We start from the raw sequence: 21,441 nt of genomic DNA, 5'->3' as shown, positions 1-21,441 counted from the left end.
ACAACAGTCCCCAACCTTTCCACCTTGCCGGCCCAGCCCATGTGGACATATGTGTGAGTGGCAGGTGCACACATGCATTGCTCAATTGGTGCAAGCTGTGGGCACACGCACAAAGCTCCACACAAAAATGCAAATGGAGCTTCGCACGCACACACGCTTGCCCATCGTTCACATGGCCAGGTTTGAAACAGACTGGCCCGGGGCTTGGAGAACCCTGGACTAGAAGACCTCCAAGGTCCCTTCCAGTTCTGTTATTCTGATTTTCATGGGCATTTATAACAATGTAGATCAGCCTTTCTGCCTGGAGCTCCGTGGGGGACTGTGATGGGAACAAAAGGTGGGTTTTGAATTTTGTGTGTGCCATGCGATGAAAGCAACATGCTGTGTGTTGGCTGTTGGGGTTGCCTGAGACCTGAAAATTATTTCCAGGGTTGGTTCTTCCAAGGCAAAAGGTTGAGAAAGGCTGACCTGGTGAATTCATGCTTGCCAAGAACACGTTAACCCTTTCAGAATCAAACTCTCTCATTTCACCACGACAGAGTAAGAGAGTGCCAACCTCATTTCACTTTTCCTTCTCACCTTTGGTTTTGCTCTTATCAGTCACAGTTTGCAGGCTTGCTCTGAGGGGGGCAAGCATGGGCACTGAGCCTGCGCAATAGGGCAGGAAGTTCAGCTCCGGCTCCCAGAGTGCCAGTGTGTGATGGTCCATTCCTTGGTGGGCTGCTCCTGCCAGGAAGGCTGCACCAGTCTAGATGTGTGGGGCCACCATGGAAGGTGGGAGGGTCTTTGTGCCCTGAATGCAACTCCACAGGAGGATGGGGCGGGGGGGTGGGGTGAGAACACAAACTGTGGAGGGGGGGGCATTCTGCCAATGTCACCCTGCTTGCAAGGAAGAACTGGCCTGAAGCAGCCCCCACTCACTCATCCATTCTTCCCCCATTCCCAGCATTCATGCCAGTCACTGGCTACATAGATGCCTTTGCATGGACAGCGGCCAGTCTTGGTGCTGAGCTTGGGGGTTTCCGCAGGGCATCCTCAGGTAGGATGACAGTCTCTGTTACTGTAACCTCAGCAACCCCCCCATCTCCATGGCAACCCAGCATCCAGCTGTGCAGCTTGCAGAGCGACTTCTCTTTGGCATCACATCTACAGCAGCCCTGCAAGTGGGATGGCCAAAACTAGAGGCTGGCTGCCACCCTGCACATCTGGAGACGTTTTCAAGAACAGAACCTGGCTGTCCTGGCCAGCGATTCCACTGCAGCACAGTTCACACTTGTGGGGCTGCTTCAGGGATGTAACAGTAAGAGTAATAGAGGTTTTTTTAATTTACATTTATATCCCGCCCTTCTCCGAAGACTCAGGGCAGCTTACACTATGTTGGAAGGGACCTTGAAGGTCACCTAGTCCAACCCCCTGCTCTCATAGGAGACCTATTTCTGACAGATGGCTGTCCAGTCTCTTCTTAAAAGCCTTCAGTGTTGGAGCACCCACAATTTCTGATGGCAATTTGGTTAATTGTTTTCACGGTTAGGGAATTTCTCCTTAGTTCTAGGTTGCTTCTCTCTGTGGTTATTTTCCATCCATTGCTTCTTATCTTGCCTTCAAGTGCTTTGGTAAATACCCTCCCTTGTGGCAGCCCTTCAGGTATTGGAAGGCTAAGATCTCACCAGGAAGCCATGGGCACCTCAGTTTGAAAGGATCTGTAACAAATGGAAGCATGTTCAGAGGTGAAGGTGTTAGGCCTGCCCCATTCCAATTCCTTAGGAAAGAAAGACCCTCAACTCCATTTGGTTGAAGTGATAGGTTCTTTTAGTAAAAAATACTTCCTAAAGAATACAAAAATGGTTCCCCTCAACGCAGCCCTTCCCACACCCCCCCCATGACCAGGTCATCTTCAGCCAATGAAGATTCACCCAGGTGTTTTGAGAACTCTTGACATGTTTAGGGTAGTCCGCATACTTTCTCAGGGTGCTTGGCCTTGAATGCTGGTACGCACTGGTTCCAAACTCCTCTGGTCTTCATCAAGATATCACTTCCCCTCTCCCTCTTTACCGGCACAACTAATACAGTTTTATTGCTACTGTTTCCCCCCCTTGCTTCCTCCCCCCACCCCTTTAGCCTTTGATGACAGGATGCCAGCGTGGCACCAAGCTAAAGATGGCAGACCTGACAGAAGGCCTGGAAACCAAGTCCAGCACAGGACGGTCCATGGATCTAGGTAGCACTGGCCTCCAAAGAGGCAGAGGCTGGGCTGGCAAATGTCATTTAGGAGACTTTCCTGCAGATAACTGGATGGGGGTCTGTGGACAAGGCAAGACACCCCCCTTCTCTATCATCCTCCCTGCTAGGGAATCTTTTCCCGAATGACTGCTGGGCCTCATTGCTGGTTTGGCCCTGGAGCTTCCACGGCTGATGGGGGTTTTGCCTTCCCTCTCAGTTCAGGAGGTCGTGGCAACCATGACTGTCGTTTTTGGAAGACAATTTTATTTTTTGCTTCTTAACTGCCACATATTTTAGCTGGAGAAGTTGGGAGGGGGTTGTTGTTGGAGCAGTAGAAAGTCATAACAACATTCCGTATTCAAGGACTTTTGCCTGCCTCTGATGGAGACTGCCTGAAGATTGTATCCAATTGAGCGTGAAGAGTTGATTGGGCAATGTGATGAATTTGTGGGTGTGGGGCAGAGCTGTGAACTGTCAACTGGGTGTGGAAAACCAGGAAGCTTTCAGATTCGGGTTTTCCCAGCTGTGCCAACATGGCATCTCTAATAAATTGGAACTTTGAGGAACTTCAAGCCTCAGAGCTTTATTTTGTTGGGGGTGTTCCTTGGAACCCTGACACATGACAGCCATGGACCATTCCCAGGAAACACCCCCCCTTCGCATGATCTTCTCCTTCAAGAACTCAGTCTTCTTGCTTTTCTTCTCTTTTCATGGTAATTTCCCTTTGAGAAGATGCTGAGTTGGGGCTTCTGAAATCACAAGATGGCCCTCAGGACAGCCACATCCTCTCTTACCAGATCAGCTTTGTTTTTGTTCTCTAATTAACACCAAGCACGTTTCATCACACTTGATAGAAGAGGGTGGGGGCAGCAGGGCAGAGAATGCTGGTGGTTTCTGTAGTTTGAGCTGCACTGCCAGTTGGAGGCTTCCTTCTGAGGTTGATTGGGGGGGGGTTCCTTCTTCTGGTTGGAGGGCCTTCTGAAGATGCCTTTTAAGAGAGCAAAAAAGACAAGGCTGAATACTTTCCCCTAACTTATTCAACCCAGGTTCAGAATGGAGATTGAGGGGAGCTGAACTGGAGCAAGATTAGCATGATTTAAAACTGGAACAAGAGAGATCGATAACCTACATGTTGCTGTTATTTTGATGGCTGAAACCACCAAGTGATCAGCAAGCTCTGCACAGAGCAGAGTAAAAAGGGGAACGAGACACAACATAAAGCATTTGATAAAGTAGACCATAACCTACTACTAGATAAAGTAGAAAAATGTGGGTTAGACAGCACCAGATGGATTCGTAACTGGCTGACCAACCGCACTCAACGTGTAGTCCTCAACGGAACTACATCCACATGGAGGGAAGTATGCAGTGGAGTACCCCAAGGCTCTGTTTTAGGCCCAGTACTCTTCAACATCTTCATCAATGACTTGGACGAGGGGATAGATGGGGAACTCCAAGCGGGGCTGGCCTGTTTGATTTTAATATGGGGGGTTTTAGCGGGTTTTTAACAGGGTTTTAGCTTTTGAAAAGATTTTAGCTAATATTTTAAGTATACAGCAGTCGAATTAGATTTTTAAACTTGTTAGTATTTTAATTTGTTTGGATTTTTATTGTTTTATTTGCTGTACACCGCCCTGAGTCTTCGGAGAAGGGCGGTATAAAAATATGAATAAATAAATAAATAAATAAATAAATAAATAAATAAATAAATAAATAAATAAACAAACTAACTCATCAAATTTGCAGATGACACCAAGCTGGCAGGAATAGCCAACACTCCAGAAGATAGGCTCAAGTTACAGAAAGATCTTGACAGACTTGAACATTGGGCGCTATCTAACAAAATGAAATTCAACAGTGAAAAAAGTAAGGTTCTACATTTAGGCAAAAAAACCAAAATGCACAGGTACCGTATATGTGGTACCTTGCTCAATAGTAGTACCTGTGAGAGGGATCTTGGAGTCCTAGTGGATAACCATTTAGATATGAGCCAGCAGTGTGCAGCAGCTGCTAAAAAAGCCAACACAGTTCTGGGCTGCATAAACAGAGGGATAGAATCAAGATCACGTGAAGTGTTAGTGCCACTTTATAATGCCTTGGTAAGGCCACACTTGGAATATTGCATCCAGTTTTGGTCGCCACGATGTAAAAAAGATGTTGAGACTCTAGAAAGAGTGCAGAGAAGAGCAACAAAGATGATTAGGGGACTGGAGGCTAAAACATATGAAGAACGGTTGCAGGAACTGGGTATGTCTAGTTTAATAAAAAGAAGGACTAGGGGAGACATGATAGCAGTGTTCCAATATCTCAGGGGTTGCCACAAAGAAGAGGGAGTCGGGCTGTTCTCCAAAGCACCTGAGGGTAGAACAAGAAGCAATGGGTGGAAACTGATCAAGGAAAGAAGCAACTTAGAACTAAGGAGAAATTTCCTGACAGTTAGAACAATTAATAACTGGAACGACTTGCCTGCAGAAGTTGTGAATGCTCCAACACTGGAAATTTTTAAGAAATGTTGGATAACCATCTGACTGAGATGGTGTAAGGTTTCCTGCCTGGGCAGGGGGTTGGACTAGAAGGTCTCCAAGGTACCTTCCAACTCTGTTGTTATATTATATGGAAACAGCCTTAAAACCGACTGTGAAGATACTGCAGGGGTGATTGTGAAGCAAGCAGGCAGCCAAGGGATTTGCTGTAGATGAAAACGTGGTAGGAAAACCCTGAAGGAATTGGAGAAGATACTCAACTATCATGAGTGCCTCTACCTACAAACATCATGAAGACCCGGCAAGGAGGGGATTGGGAAACGACTGGATCCTCTCAATCCAAAGATCAGAATTGTGTAAATCGTGGTATTCCCTGGGACCCTCTATGGAAGCACAAGTTGGACTTTGAAGAAGCAGGAGAGGAGAAGCACGGATGCCTTTGAACGTTGGTGTTGGAGAAGATTTTGGAGAATATGGCCAAGTAAACCAATGAATGGATCCTGGAACAAATCAATCCTGGGTTCTGATTTGAGGCACAAATATTCAGTCTTAAATTGCCATAGCTGAGGAGACCCATTTTGCAAAGACCCAGCTCTCTTGAGAGGGCTCTGAGGGTGAGAAAGATGGAAGGAAGGAGAAGAAGGGCCAGCAGCCCGGGGGACAGATGATGGAAGCACCGTGAGGAGACTGAAGGACCAGGGAGGGACACGGTCGATGTGGTCACTAAGAGCTGACGATGGTGCCACAGAACCAAGCGATTCCCCTCCCAGAACCTCGGGCTCACCTGCCCTTGAGGCGGCAGAGATGTGCCATTCACTGGGGGGAAGCCAAGTGCTCATGTCTCGCTGGGCTGGGAAAGTCCGCAGAGGCAGCCAGCTCAGTCCCTGGAGACAGAGCTTTGGGGTGCCGCACAGGGCTGGGCTTGGCCGGCTGCTCCCCACCCACCAGAGAGCTACTTCTGCTTTCTGCTGCCCCAGGAGAGCATTGAGTAGACTCTGCCCGTTGTTTGTGCCTGTGCAGTTCCTTGTTCTGCTGCTCTGATGGCTGGGGGCATCACCTATGCTGACCTGCGGTTTGCAAGAAGCCCTCCAGAGAAAAGCCATGGGGAAGGTAGGGGTCAGCCTGGTTAGGGTCCTTCCAGGCTCCCCTCTGTCCTCTCCTTCCTGAACCCCTTTGTCTTCCAGAGCCCAATGAGGGAGAGCTCACCTATGAGAACTTCCAGGTACCCCGGAGCCTGGAGAAAGAGGCGGCAGACTGTGGCCCCCTGAAGAATACCCCAGAACTGCCATGCTGGGCCACCTTCTGTCACCGCTGGAGACCAGGTGAGTAGCTGTGCCCCAGGGGTGAAATGCTCCTGGATCGGACTGGATCGCGCAATCCAGTAGCGATGGCGGCGGGTGCTTCGGAGAACCGGTAGCAATAATCCCTGTCCCCCCACCCGCCCATGCCCAGCTCAGCCGTGCGACCATCAGATGTTTGGTTTTTTTTTAAAAAAGCATTTTTTCGGCCGAGGAAAAAATGCTTTAAAAGTAAAAAAAAAAGCCTTTGATGATCGCGCAGCTTAGCTGTGTGCTAGCCAAAAAACGGGGGAGGGGAAGTCCGTTTTTCCTCCCAGCAGGCTTCCCTGAAGTTTCCCTGAAGCCTGCTGGGAGGAAAAACGGACTCTACCCCAGGAGGCTGCAGCTGGCACATGCCGAGCTGGTTCCTCTCTCCATGGCAGAGCCACACGGTCAGTTCAGCTGAGAAAAAGGAGCTGGATGTTTAGACACCAGCAGGAAGAAAAGAAGGGGGGAGGGGGTCAGAGAGAAAGATAAACAGAGAGCTCACATGAAAGGTGAAAGAAAGATCTAATTCAATAACCCCCTGGAACTTTTTTCGCCAAAGAAAGGATCACAATGTTGAGAAGAAACGGCCAAACTTTATTCAACCATCAATCAATCAGAATAGAGCTGGAAGGGAGCTTGGAGGTCTTCTAGTCCAACCCCCTGTTCAAGCAGGAGACCCTAGACCAGGAGTCTCAAACTCGATTTCATTGAGTGCCGGATCAGGGTTCTGTTTGACCTGGGGGGGGCAGGGGGCGTGGCCAGGGGGCGTGGCCAGTTCAACATCACTCCTGTTGGCGCCTGTGGTGGCCCAAGTGCTCTGCCAGCGAAAACAGGCTCTCAAGCTCCGCTTTTGGCTGCCACGGCCTCCTGCAACGCTCTGCCGGTGAAAATGGAGCTCGGGAGGGCTGCATGCTTGGGAGCCCATTTTCGCTGGCAGAAGCACTGCAGGCTGGTCCTTAGCTGTTTCCAGGGTGGCCCCGCAGGCCAGATCTAAGTACCCTGTGGGACGGATCTGGGCCCCGGGCCTTGAGTTTAACACCCCTGCCCTAGACCATTTCAGAGATGTGGCTGTCCAATCTCTTCTTAAAAACCTCCAGTGATGAAGCACCCATAACTTTGAAGGCAAACCATTCCTCTGATTAATTGTCCTAACCATTAGGAAACTTCTTAGTACTAGGTTGCTTCTCTTTTTGGTTAGTTTCCATCAGTTGCTTCCTGTCCTGCCCTCAGGTGCTTTGGAGAATAGGCTGACACCGTCCCCCACCCTCTCTTTGTGGCAACCTCTCAGATAATGGAATACTGAATCACTGGGCTGGCTAGAAAGAGAGAAAGAAAAAGGGACCCCGGATAATAGAAAGGCAGAGATCTTTTCATATTTTGGGGACAAGGGTGCGAAATCTGAAGGAGCGGATTCCTGGGGACCTTTTCAGCAAGTGAGATAAGGAAAAAGTTTTTGTAAAGCGAAGCTGATGCAGATTCCTCAGCGAAGAGGATGAGATGCAGAGACCCTCAAACCTCACATTGATGGGGCTCACCTTCTGCTTCTTAAGTGAACTATTTTTAGGTGAGCACTTTGCATTGTTCTGCTTGGGAGAGGAAAAAAAGGCTATTTTGGCAGCAGAAACATAGCTGTGTTTGAACTAGGCATTATTCTGGAGCTGGTCCAATTTAGGTGTGCAAGTGGGTGGAGGGCAGAGACAGCAGAGGGAAATGGAGAAAGTGTTTGCGACAGAAAAGGGGGAGAGGAGACACAAAGAAAAGAAGGGGAGGGGACAGATTTTGGAGAAGAGTTGGCACATTTATTGTTTTTATATCACCCTATTATCTGGACGTTATTCCAGCTTTATTCAGCTGTGGGATAACTGTTTTAATAGCAGCAGAATGAAAGCAGAAAGTAGGACACCAGGTGATCCCTCCTCTATTCTACATCTTAGAAGAAACAATTTTACAAACGGGGGTGGAGGGGTGCATTGCACTAAGAAGGATCTGGACTTTTCTTTCAGTGACAAACCGCCCAATGCTGGGAGCCCTGGCTCTGTGCCTCTTCCTTCTGGCCACCAACATCACGCTTGGCGTCCAGTGTGAGTAGCAGCTGCTTTATGCTTAAACCTGTCCCCTGACAACCTCCGAGGAACAAGGGGGCAGCAGACCTCCAGATTCTTGGGGGGAGAGAGAAGAAGGGTCTTCTGGAGGTGTCGTGCCTCCCTCTGCACTCAAGGGAGGGCAGGTCCCCACGTAGGCCAAGACGAGCCATGCTGTGGCTCCCCACTATGGGAGGCTGTGGGGCAGCCTCCGCCTGTGCAGGACTCCTGCGCTGGAGACCCCCAGCTCCTGCTCATCACCACAGAGGCTGGGGCACCACCAGGAGAGTCAGGGCTGTCTCCCGCTTGGCAGCCCAGAATCCTGGAGAAGAGACCTTCATCCGCACCCACTTTCTCTTCAGACTTGCAGGCCTCCCAGCAGCTCCAGCAAGCATCTCATGACCACGCAGCCAAGAGCCACATCCTGGGAGAAAGAACCTACCACCTGCAAGCCAGCCTGGAGGAGAGGTGGTACCTGCTGCGCCTGACCCAGCAGGAGCTCAACTCCACCAAGAAGGAGCTCAACTCCACCACGGTGGCCCTTTGGCAGAGCCGGGCGGCCGAGAACCAGACCCAGCAGAAGCTGCAGCACCAGGAGCTCCTGCTGGGCCAGGCCAACCGCAGCCTGGCTCTCCTGCAGAGGGAGCGGGTGAGGCTGGAGACAGACTTCAGCCAGGCCACCTCTTGCCGACAGATTGGTAGGTTCTCGGCTCGGTCTGGCCTCCCCTCTTCCTCCCTCTTCCAATGGAAGAGCCCGCATTGCTGGGGACCTTGGAGGCTTCCCTGAGCAGGAGGCGGGGTCTGGGTCAGTAGTGGGTTGCTACCGGTTCTCCCCAGTTCGCAAGAACCGGTAGTAAACATTTTGAGTAGTTCGGAGAACCGGTAGTAAAAATTCTGCCTGGCCCCACCCGCAATCTATTGCTGCCTCCTGACTCCCAGCTGATCGGCTAGAAGGAAAAAATCAATACTCACTTGTCCAAGAAGAGAAGAAAAAAAACAAGACACCGTCCCTTTAAATTGAGAAGCCAAGAAGCCTCCCAACTGATCGGCTCGCTTCTCAGCCAGGAGATCACTTGGCAAAGAAGAAGGGGAGGGGGAGAAAAACGCTGTCGTTTTAAATTGATAGAGCGGCTAGAAGCTCCTTTCTCGGTCACTGAACAACAAATTGGATAAGAGGAGGAATTCTTATATGGTTCAATGTTTTTGAAGTTTTGGGGTTTGTGCAACGTGGGCTTTGTGTTTCTAAAAAGGTTTGGGCGATTTCCATTGTGAAGTATCCTGTCTTGAATGAATTTTCTGCCTGCTTGTAAATGGAACCAAACTTTCGGCTTCTACTTTATGTTATCTGTAAGCACCGGTAGCTGTTTTCTGCTTACAAAGTTTTCTTTATGCAGCTGGCAGGAATGTGGAATTCCAGACAGGTTCCTTGCTAGCAGCTTGATTATTCCTTAATTATCTGGGATATTTTATTTGGGAAATGAAGAGGGGGGAGTTTGATTCCTTCCCATAACAGATTAGTGGGGTGGGGAGGAAATGGGGATTTTGAAGTAATCTTCCCCTGGAATGGGGAGGGAATGGGGATTTTAGGCTTGCTGTCAAACATCAGCCATAATACTAATGATTGTTTTGAACAATATGCAGGTTGTATTACATGAATGGCTATTTTATATGTGAAATTATAACTGAAACCTATATAGGTTCACACTGTCAGGAAGTTTGTCCTTAGTTTTAGGTTGCTTCTTTCTTTGTTGAGTTTCCATCCATTGCTGCTTCTGCCTTCTGGTGCTTTGGAAAATACTCCCCCCCCCTTCTTTCTAGCAGCCACTTAAAAGACTGTTGCCTATCACACTCTTGGGCAAAGCATGTGAGCCATTTCCTCCTTTCAATGGTCCATGAAAGTGCATCTATAGCAGAGGTCTCTAACCTTGGCCACTTTAAGACAGCAAAGCTGGCTGAGGAATTCTGGGAGTTGAAGTCCATAAGTCTTAAAGTGGCCAAGTTTGGAGACCCCTGATCTATAGTATGTAGATAATAAAGTTGAAAAAAGGTGAACAACATTTTTGCAGAACTATAGATATGCTGAGGCTGGGTGTGACAAGGAATGGCTGGGAGGGGAGGGGCCAGGCGAGGTACCCCTTGACATGAGAGACATGGAGTTGGCCACGCCTACCCAGTCATATGACCATCAAGCCACACCCACTGTCAGATGACCATCAATCCACGCCCACAAAATAAGCCATGCCCACAGAACCAGTAATAAAAAAATTTAGAACCCACCCCTGGTCTGGGTGGCCAAATCCCACGCATGGGAATGAGCTGCCTCCAAATTCTGAGCCTGGTGTCACTGAGTACCTTACAGCCCATCCCAAAGTATCGGTTCCTCAGCCTGGACCAGGGGAACCTGAGCGTGATCAGCTCCCTCTTAAACCGTTGCTCTTAAACGCCGCCTCCTTCTCACGGGACTCCCCGGAGATGCTGGTTGCACTCCCGTCTCCCTGGACAATTTAAAGCTGCTTTGATGGCAGCTCAGAGGAGGGGGATGGACTGGGAGGGTGGTGCCGACCCTTCTCCAACCCCCTCCCCTTTTGGCCGCCAATGGCCCCGGGCGTGGCTGACTCGACGAAGCTCCAGTGGACGCCGCTCGCTCAGTCCCCCTCCGAACCTTCTGTCTAGGGTGCTGCCCTCGTGGATGGACGCTGTTCCGCTGGAAGTGCCTGTGGGCATCGAGCGAGCAGAAGACGTGGTGGTGGAGCAAGTTGGACTGCGAGGAGAGGTCCTCGCAGCTGCTGGTCTTCCAGAAGCCCTGGTCGGCTCAAGAGCTCTGGGAGGCCGTGGGCGAAGCGTTCACACAGGTGAAGAAAAGCGGGGCAAAGAGCCTGGGTGGTGGCAGCGGATGTGTTCCCTCCATAAGATTGACAGGCCCCCCTCACACCCCCAGTCTCAACGGAGCAGCACCAACCTATGCTTAGAATGTATGGGCAGAACTTTGCCTCCTCAAACTCTGTAGAGTTCAAGTCTGTCAAGATCCATCTGGATCTTGAACCCATCTTCTAGGGTGTTGGCTATTATCATCTGCAAAATTGGTAAATTTCCCTTCTATTCCCTCATCTAAATTATTTATGAAGATATTGAAGAGTACTGGGCCTAAAATGGAATCTTGTGGCACCCCATTGCTTACTTCCCACCATGTAGATGTAGATCCATTAAGGACTATTCATTGAGTACAGTTTGTCAGCCAGTTACAAATCCATTTGATGGTGATGCTGTCTATCCCACATTTTTCTAGCTTACCAAGAAGTAGGTTGTGATCTACTTTATCAAATGTCTTGCTGAAGTCGAACTATACTATGTCCACAGCATTTTGCTGGTCTGCTAATTCAGTCACTATGTTGAAGAATGGAATAAGGTTGGTTTGGCATGATCTACTTTTAACAAACCCATGCTGACTGCTAGTTATTACTTTACTTGTTTCTAGATGTTGAGTCCCCGGAATTCACAGCGGTTCTGGGTCGGACTTCTGAAAGACCAGGAAGCGAACTGGAAGTGGGTGGATGGTTCCCCCTACAAAGGGTGAGTGAGACTGAAGGACCTGGTGGAGGCTGCAGGGAGTGGTAGAAGAGGCTGTCTTGGGGAAGCAGGCGGTCACTCTGCTCACTGGAGATCCTGGCTCTCCCTTCGGGTCTCCTGCAGAAGTGCTCCTCTGCTGGAAGTGAAGGTGTGGAGGCAGCCCCACCTCCCCCAGAGGGGAGGGGGTGGGTACCACCCTGCCAATCACCCTTTGAAAGACTTTGGGGCAGTGAGGCCACTTTGAGGTGAGCTCCACCCCTAGATGGCTCAGCTCAGAGTGAATGCCTGAGGAAGCAATGCCTGCCCGGCTGCCAGCCTTATAAATTAACAGAATAACAAGACTTGGAAGATCTTCTAGTCCAACCCCCTTGCTCAAGCAGGAGACCCTAGACGAGTCCAGGCAGGTGGCTGTCCGATATTTTCTTAAAAACCTCCAGTGTTGGACTGCCCACAATTTCTTTCTTTTTTTTAATACAAGTTTTATTTAATTTTTTCTTTCATCGTACCTATTTTCTGAACAGAGTGTTGACTGGGTCACATCTTACATATCTTATACATAATTATAATCATAGTTATGTATTTTAATCTTCCCATTTTTTTCAATATTCATCTCTTTTATATAATCCTTTATCACAAATTAGTCATTTTTCACCATCTTATTATTTCAGCTTCTGCCATATTGTTCTCTTTCCATAATTCTTTATCATTTTCAATTTTACTTATAAATAAGATCATTTTACACCTTATATTTCCTCTCAGTTTCAATTATTCCAGTTATTTACCATCTTTCTTCATTTCTGGAAGTATGTCTCTAATTCCTTTTTCCCAATCATTAGCATTTGAATTATTCATCTTGATTTACATTGTTTATGTAAATTATCACAAATAAGTTCTGTTCATTCTTCTTTACAATAATAATTGCTTATTTGATTTCAACATTGTTATTCTCTTTACAATTTGACATTTTAAATATTCATCTTAACTTACATTGTTATCAAAATTAATAATGTTATCAAATTTTCACATTTATCATTTCATATTCAATGCTTTCACCTAAATAACATCACAGTACATCCGATAATTCTTCTCTCTTACCAATATAATAACAATTTAAAATTAAGACTATCAAAATCATTATTATTGTTATATTGTCTACTTTCCCATTCCCATTCATTAAGCTACCTTATTATATAATTTCCCAACACTGGAAATTTTTAAGAAAATGTTGGATAACCATCTGACTGAGATGGTGTAGGGTTTCCTGCCTGGGCAGGGGGTTGGACTAGAAGGCCTCCAAGGTCCCTTCCAACTCTGATGTTATGTTATGTTATGTTATATATATATTCTAATATTTACCTTATCATCATTCATCTTTAACCATCATCTCTCAATCTTTTCCCATTTTCTAATAGTTTTTTGCTCAACGCTTTATCTTGCTCAATTCTCTCTCTTTTTCTTTTTATATATGTTACATTTCATCTTCTGGATTCCTTTTATCTTTTTTTTTTTGTACTTTTTGAGCATCCCTCAACAAGACTTTCCTTGTCTCTCCCAGATATTTTCCCTTTTAACTGTTTCTTTTTTAGAGGGAATTTTCCCCCTTTCCTCTCTACTCTTCTTGCATTCCCAAAAATTTCTATAATATTATCTGATTTTTATTTTTTAATATTTTCTCTTCAACATTGTTAACTTCTTGCTTCTCGTTTACAATTCCCTCTTCAAACTTCTCTTCACTTTCTTTTTCTGCATCTTTCAGTGAATTTTCTATTTCTTTTTTGCCTAATAAAGATTCACGCATACTTTTAAACATCAAAATTAACTCTTCATATATCTGCAACTGCATTTTGTAGCAATTTAAAAAATTATTAAAACCTCCCCAATTGTATCTCTTTAAAATTAGCCAAAATTTAAAGCCTATTTAATTTTCTTATATCTCCCCTTCCTTTCTTATTTTTCTTCTTCAATTATTCCTTTGTTCTTCAAGTTTAAAAAGATCTCCTCAATTATTAATTGTCCAAAGTCAGCAACCGTCAAATCCAATTAAAAAGCTATCTTCCATGAGAGAATGAAACAAAATTTCAGATGTAAAACACAGTCACTCCTTAATTGTTCTCACAGTGTCCAAATTATCTTCTTCTATATGGCCAAGGTCAGGGCTTCCAGCTGCTATTTCTTCTGTTTTGTCTATTTAAATAAAGTATTACAGTACTTTTTCTTTTCTTCAGCAGATGGCACTCTCTGTTTCTATTCCGTTACAAAATAGTCTGTTAATTCCAATTAATTATCAAAATATCCAGAAATTTTTAAAATCTTCATATAAATTGTTGTTTTCTTCTGAAAATCACTTTTTTTTCTCTTTTGAAATATTTTGCTTTTCCCAATTTTCCAGATCTAAAACTTCTTCTTGAGCTTTTTATTTTACAGTCCCCACTTTTTATTTTTTCCACGTGTTTTTCCCCCCAAATGCCAGATAGTCACTAGTCCAAGCTCAGGAATTTCTTTTAAGATTCCAATTTCATTTTTTTCTTACTATAAATTGGCAATTATCTCACCCAGTTTTAGCACTCCGTCCAAACGCTGCTCCAGGTCAATTCTTAGGTCCGGTTGTCCCAGCTTCAAGGTGGCCACTATAAGATGGACACCGCCCCCACTGCCGCTTTGAGAGAGCTGTTTTTGTTCCAGCGAGGAAATTGCCAATTCCTTGTGGTCCACAAAATGCCTCTCCTTTCTTCACCGTCCCCGCAAGACGGCTCTGGCTCGAAAGCCTCCTGGCAGCAGTTCATCTGGCTGGATTTCGCGTGGCTCATTAGAGCCCACTATTTTCCAGCCCATTCCCACTGCAACATCAACCGGAAGTCGGACTGCCTCTACAATTGGTGTGCTTCCTACATACCTTAGCTAACCAATTAGCCCTTGGCGGAAGAGTCCTTGGAGGGGATTGGAGTTGGACGAGGTCAAGATGTCTTTGCCTGTTGCCTCTTCAAGGGTCCAAGTTCAGGTGGGAGCTGGAATGTCCAGAGCCAGGTGACCAGCAAAGACTCACCTGATTGCCATTCTCTCTCCAAGTGGTGTCCTGAGGATCTTCCCTAATTAACTGGGTTATGAGTTAAACCCGGCAGAGAGAAACATCAGTTCTGCAGGGAGACTTTTAGGCCCTGATGCCCCCCGCCCCCGCCCCCGCCCCCCCGGCCATCCAGCCCAGTTTTGCATTTCCTAGCCCAGGCTGCTTTGCACAGCTAATAGGGATGGTTTTATCTGCATCTCCTGGAAGATGTTTTATGAACTGAAACGTATTCCAACTGCTTTACTGCTCTTTCTTGGTGCATTGTTTTTCTGTCATTTCTTATCTTTTATTTCTTTCGCAAGGAGGACCTCAACAGCTGTCACTGCCCCAGATTTCTCTGGGACCCATGAAAGGCCTGCTTGCTCCCTCCTTGTTTAACTCGTTTACTGTGTTTTTATATTGCTCTATTTCCCAGGTGCTAGGAGCCCAATGGCTCAGCGGTTAAAGCCACTGAGCTTGTCAGTTGGAAAGCTGACAGCCCGTGTTCAAGACCCGAGCGCCATGAGGCGGGGTGAGCTCCCATTCTTGCCCAGCTCCTGCTCACTTAACCATTTGAAAGCATGAAAATGTGAATAGATAAATAGGTGCCATTTCTGTGAGAAGGAAAGAGAATGTTAGGGATCCAAGTAACACCCCCAACCATCAGACTCCAAGCATTCCATCGGCCTCAAGAGTACAGCTATGCTGGTCAATGATCACGAAATGTCTTTCTTGGCCAAGAAACTGAGAGGAGCAGCATCCTCCTGGAGCCAGACATGACTGGACGGGGCAAATTTTTACATTTCCCAGGCAAGAGCCAGTTTGCTACACTGGTTAAAGGCCTCAGACTGGGAACCGGGAGATCTGGTCTTGCTTCAGATGACCTGAAGTCGGTGCCCCCTTTGAGTACTGGGAAGGGAGGGGCCAGGGCAGGGCCTCTCTGAAACTGCAGCTGAGGGAGAGGTCAAAAGTGGCTCAAAGGCAGCACAAGAGTGCTGTGAAAAGCTTGCCATATTTTAAGGGAAACACAGGGCCCACAGAGCGGGTTGCTGTTATGCATATTTTAACACAAGGTGTTTGCATGGCCTTTCGTGTCTTTGCGATTGCTCAGCAGAGAAACTCTCTTGCCACCTTCTCTGACGTCATTTATCTGCTGGTAGCTTAGTCCACTTTGGAAATTCTGCTGCTGCAGAGTTTGTGTTTCACATTCAGTAGAGAAAGAAAGAAAACTGTGAAGATGTTCACTTTGGGATTTCTTCATAAGTGTCTTTTAAACATTCCAGAAGTGAAACTCTATCTAATGGCTACTATGCAATCATTCACAATGGACAACTATCGTCAGTGGGATCATCATCTTGGACACCATCTAGGACGTACAGATTCATCTGCGAGAGGGCAGCCAGTCCTGAGGACCCCCCACTGAGTGATAGGTACGCAGCTCCCTTAATGAAGCCAACGGACCCATTCCAGGAAGGGAGGGACAAAGTGCACACTGGGAATACTGATTCTAAGCTAAGATTGAAAAGGCCAAACTTGTTTAGTTTTAACCTTAGTTGGTTTCTCATGGTTTAATGTGTGGTATGGACCCAGCCACTTTGCTCAATTTTTGGCTCAGGGTACCTTGTGAACTTAGAACACGGGTTATTTCCATGACAAGGATAAGCACATTACGGAAGGCGACACAAGGACTCTGGATCTCATTGCCACCCACCCACCCCCGGGTCAGGATGCTGCAGAGCAAAATCTACCCTGGGAACCTCCTGGCAGATGGTCCCCCACCCTCTGCTCAGAAGGAGAGTCTCTTTCTCTCCCGAGCTCCGTCTGGCCCACTGGGAGCAATTTCTGCCCTTAAGAAATTCTTCCTGGTATCCAGCCAAAATCTGCTCCCTGGAAATTGAAGCAGAGAAGGGAGAATTAAAACAGAAACAAGAACTCGAAAAACAAGGGATCAAGACTGATTGGTATACGTGATTGCAAATACAATCAAGATATGATAAAGACTTGAAACAATATGGTTTTAATTTGGGAAAATCAGAGTTGGATGAGATAAGGACTGGAACAGGTGAAAATATGATTTAAAAACTGTATAATTACTTATTGCAAATTAGATTAGAAGATGAAGGGTCCTTGAGTGGCTCAGACTGCTAAGACAGTCTGTTATTTAACAGCAGCTGCTTGCAATTACTGCAGGTTCAAGTCCCACCAGGCCCAAGGTTGACTCAGCCTTCCATCCTTTATAAGGTAGGTAAAATGAGGACCCAGATTGTTGGGGGCAATAAGTTGACTTTGTATATAATATACAAATGGATGAAGACTATTGCTTGACATAGTGTAAGCCGCCCTGAGTCTTCGGAGAAGGGCGGGATATAAATGCAAATTAAAAAAAAACATAAAAGAGACAATGATAACATGGGCGAAAAATTTTGGTTATAGAATAGAATAGAATAGAATAGAATAGAATAGAATGAATAGAATTTTTATTGGCCAAGTGTGATTGGACACACAAGGAATTTGTCTTGGTGCATATGCTCTCAGTGTACATAAAAGAAAAGATACGTTCATCAAGGTACAACATTTACAACACAAATGATGGTCAATATATCAATATAAATCATAAGATTACCAGCAACAAAGTTACAGTCATACAGTCATAAAAATAATTGCTACCAACTTGCCTTCCATTGAGGACCTGTATACTGCACGAATCAAGAAGAGGGCCGTGAAAATATTTGCAGATCCCTCACATCCTGGACATAAACTGTTTCAACTCCTACCCTCAAAACGACGCTATAGAGCACTGCACACCAGAACAACTAGACACAAGAACAGTTTTTTCCCGAAGGCCATCACTCTGCTAAACAAATAATTCCCTCAACACTGTCAGACTATTTACTGAATCTGCACTACTATTAATCGTTTCATAGTTCCCATCACCAATCTCTTTCCACTTATGACTGTATGACTATAACTTGTTGCTGGCAATCCTTATGATTTATATTGATATATTGATCATCAATTGTGTTGTAAATGTTGTACCTTGATGAACGTATCTTTTCTTTTATGTACACTGAGAGCATATGCACCAAGACAAATTCCTTGTGTGTCCAATCACACTTGGCCAATAAAATTCTATTCTATTCTATTCTATTCTATAAGTGGAAAGAGATTGGTGATGGGAACGATGAGAAGATTAATAGTAGTGCAGACTTAGTAAACAGTTTGACAGTGTTGAGGGAAATATTTGTTTAGCAGAGTGATAGCCTTTGGGAAAAAACTGTTCTTGTGTCTAGTTGTTCTGGTGTGCAGTGCTCTATAGCGTCGTTTTGAGGGTAGGAGTTGAAACAGTTTATGTCCTGGATGTGAGGAATCTGTAAATATTTTCACAGTCCTCTTCTTGATTCGTGCAGTATACAGGTCCTCAATGGAAGGCAGGTTGGTAGCAATTATTTTTTCTGCAGTTCTAATTATTCCCTGAAGTCTGTGTTTTTCTTGTGGGGTTGCAGAACCGAACTAGACAGTTATAGAGGTGCAAATGACAGACTCAATAATTCTTCTGTAGAACTGAATCAGCAGCTCCTTGGGCAGTTTGAGCTTCCTGAGTTGGCGCAGAAAGAACATTCTTTGTTGTCCTTTCTTGATGATGTTTTTGATGTTAGCTGTCCATTTTAGATCTTGCAATATGATAGAACCTAGAAATTAGAGAGATGGCAACAACTATGGGAAAAGAATTATAAATTAACAATGGCAACTGCATATAATGAAAATCTATATAAAATGTTTTCTAGATGATATATGCCACCAGAAAGGTTAGCAAAAATGTTTAAGGATAAATCAGCTAAATGTTGGAAATGTTCGCATTTGCCAGGATCATATCATATGTGGTAGTTATGTACAAAAGCAAAAAATTATTGGTTTAGAATACAGACATGGTTAGAGGAAATATTACATCAGCGTATAGAATTAAAAGCAGAGATTTTTTAATTGGGTATTTTACTGGGGAGATATAGTAAAGAAGATACATATTTAATCATACACATAATAATAGTGGCAAGAATTGTATTGGCACAAAATTGGAAGGTAGAAAAAATCCCGTCAGAAGGTGAAGTAAGAAAGAAGATTTTAGACTGCGCAGAATTGAACAGCTTAACATTCAGAATAAAAGATAAAGAGGAATCAGTGTATTTTAAGACAGGGGGAAGATTTTATGTATGGTTATAAAAGAAATACGAATAAAAGATGACAAATTAATAAACCAGACAAGGTAAAGTTAAATGAGAGAGAAGACAAAAGGAAATAGAAACCCAGATGACACCAGTGTAAATAGAAAAAGGAGATGGGAGGGGGGAAGAAAGAATGTTATTATATAAAAGTACAATTATGATGATAGATGCGTATGGGTAAAATTGAAAAAAAATTGAAAAGAAAGTATATATTAATAGAAAAATCAGAGCTGCTCAGATACCAAGTGGGGAAATATTGGACAACAAAGGAGAAAGAAAGGAGAGAGGAGTAGAGGGTAAGATAGGAGAGGAGGAGGAGAGAGAGGAATGGAAGAAAGGGAAAAGGAGAGGAAGAAAGGATAGGGGAAAAGAGTAGGAGAGAAGGTTAGATGGGGAGAAGAAGGGAGGAGTGGGGGAAAGGAAGGAGAAGAAGGGAAGAAGAAGGAGAGGAGGAAAGAAGAAAGGAGGAGAGGAGAGGAGAAAGTAGGGAAGGGAAAGAAAGAAGAAGGAGAAGAAGGTTTGTTGTAAAATGAAAGAAAAGAAAGGGTACAAGAGCAACCCCAAATGTAATTAAAAATTAGTTTTTCTTTTTTTCTTTTTTAAAAAATATATGTATATGTGTGATTAACCATGAATAAGAGAATGTACATTTACAATGTGTTTATAAGAAATAAAACAAAAAACTTTTTTTAAAAAAAAGGATAAGGGGGAGGGGACATGGGTAAGACATTGCCCACATTGGGTAACAAACTTTTGTCCCCTGATTGGCTAAATTTGGGTATAAGACATTGGGGCTACACTCACTTAGGTGTGGCTTTTTTCCTTGCATGCTTTTTGTTTAGATGCATATGGAATAAATTCACCTAGCTCTTCTTTGTACAAATAAAAGCTGTTATTTTCAAAAAAAAGAAAAAAGGAAATTGAAGCCCAAAATTTCTGTGCTTGGCTTCGGTCTCTGCCCCTTCAGGCCCCCCAGGCTTCCTTCTCCAGACTACTGCCGCTTCCCCCCCCCAATCTCTGCTCATTCTGTAGTCTTTCCCACCCCTCCCAATTGCCCAAATCCTTCCTAAAATGCGGCTGCAGCATTCTGGAGCGGGTTTGCACGATGCAGAGCCAAGAAGAGCAAAAACATATTTTGACTTTGACCTTCTGCTTCTGTCAACATAGCCCGGAACTGTTCTTGCCCTTCTTGCTGCCAAGTCAAAGCCCCAGCTTATGTTCAGCCTGCGCTCCACCAAGACCCCAGACCCTTTTCATATGCAGCCTACCCTATTCAGTCCAGCTGCCCAGAGCAGTCTCCCTCACCTCGTTTCCCTCCCGGTGACAACATTTCTGCTTTCTTCCTTCAAGGCTGTGAAGGGACTTTTGAGAGACTGCATCTCTTTGGACCGCAAACAGTCGGATGTGGGAGAACAAACTGAAACTGATCATTTGGAGCTGCAGCTGATGCTGGCCACCAGCTCCAGAGCTAGGATGAAGCCCTCTTCCCCAGAAGTGGATGCCTCCACTAAGGAAGCGGGTCACAGCCGGGATCTTCCTCCTCCAGAACTGACCATGGGTGGACAGCAGAGGCATCCACAAGGGCTGCTAACCACGTTGAAATGGTGGGCATCACTAGGGGGGTCAAAATCCCAGCCCTTTTTATGTGCTCGGGAGCATGCAACGTGCATTGCAGTCCTGCTCATGCTCACCATTTTGACACATGGTTCATGGCCCTTGTAGGCAGCTCTTGAAGAGCAGCGCAAGGGAATCTTTTCTCAGCTTTACCCCGAGGAGGAAAACGCAAAGGCCAGCTGCACCTGAGCCAAATTGCAGGGGCCCCCTCAGAAGGCCATTCTTGTAAGCCTCCAGAGCTTGTGAATCCAATAAATTCATCCAACAAGGAGGGAATTCATGCTTCATGTTTGCCAAGACCATCTGGCATGGCCTGAAACTCCCGAGCAGTCTCTTCATCAGGGTGGAAGGAGGCAAAGCTCAGGGCGTCCAAGAAGATGGACGCTCCGATATCGCCTTGTTCTTGTTCACAATCCTGGTGCCAAACTTGATTTTGTTAAGTCTTTTCTGCAAAATTTGACCCATTTATCAAGAAACCACAGGAAATGATGCCACGATGGTAACTAGAGGCTGGTCTCTGGTTTGCCCCCTGGCTGTTTTCACCACCACAGGCCCCAGAATTTCACCCGCAAGGCCACTCTTTAGCCCCGGTGATCTTGCCCACCATCTGTAGCAAAGCCCCTTCAGGTTCTAAATAGGGCAAACGGCCTTCGTAGCGCCTGCCCGGCTTCTGGCAACCACCTCTGATTTGCTGGCATGTCCTCCTTCTGGCTAGGGATTATGGGTACTGGAGCCCAATGCATCTGGGAAGATGATCTAGGACAGAGGTCACCAACCTTTCGTACCTCATGGACCACTAAATTCATAATTTTAAATCCCGAGGACCACTAATATGAATTTTTTAAAACGATAAAAAGTATTTAGTGCAGTATAAAAAATGCAAATAAT

The 21,441-nt window shown here is 45.5% G+C and overlaps 1 protein-coding gene across 1 annotated transcript; it reads left to right on the top strand.

Annotated features, from left to right (window-relative positions):
* The first annotated feature begins 5,213 nt into the window (after nucleotides 1-5,213).
* Nucleotides 5,214-20,822, top strand: LOC131192910 (B-cell differentiation antigen CD72-like). The gene is made up of 8 exons (XM_058172493.1): nucleotides 5,214-5,813; nucleotides 5,888-6,025; nucleotides 8,032-8,109; nucleotides 8,472-8,807; nucleotides 10,783-10,961; nucleotides 11,585-11,679; nucleotides 16,003-16,149; nucleotides 20,290-20,822. Exons 1-8 carry the CDS (start codon nucleotides 5,744-5,746, stop codon nucleotides 20,294-20,296), a joined length of 1,050 nt encoding a protein of 349 aa, XP_058028476.1. The 5' UTR covers nucleotides 5,214-5,743; the 3' UTR covers nucleotides 20,297-20,822.
* Nucleotides 20,823-21,441: the final 619 nt, after the last annotated feature.

The sequence above is a fragment of the Ahaetulla prasina genome, chromosome 2 (assembly GCF_028640845.1).
Source record: "Ahaetulla prasina isolate Xishuangbanna chromosome 2, ASM2864084v1, whole genome shotgun sequence".
NCBI classification, from domain to species: domain Eukaryota; kingdom Metazoa; phylum Chordata; class Lepidosauria; order Squamata; family Colubridae; genus Ahaetulla; species Ahaetulla prasina.
Note: the sequence above shows the minus strand (reverse complement) of the source record. Positions and strands in the feature narration are given on the sequence as shown.

Coding starts and splice junctions, on each gene's coding strand:
- LOC131192910 (XM_058172493.1), top strand. CDS start 5,744: ATGGCTGGGGGCATCACCTATGCTGACCTGCGGTTTGCAAGAAGCCCT. Junction 5,814..5,887: donor AGAGAAAAGCCATGGGGAAG/GTAGGGGTCAGC, acceptor TTTGTCTTCCAG/AGCCCAATGAGGGAGAGCTC. Junction 8,808..10,782: donor CACCTCTTGCCGACAGATTG/GTAGGTTCTCGG, acceptor CCTTCTGTCTAG/GGTGCTGCCCTCGTGGATGG.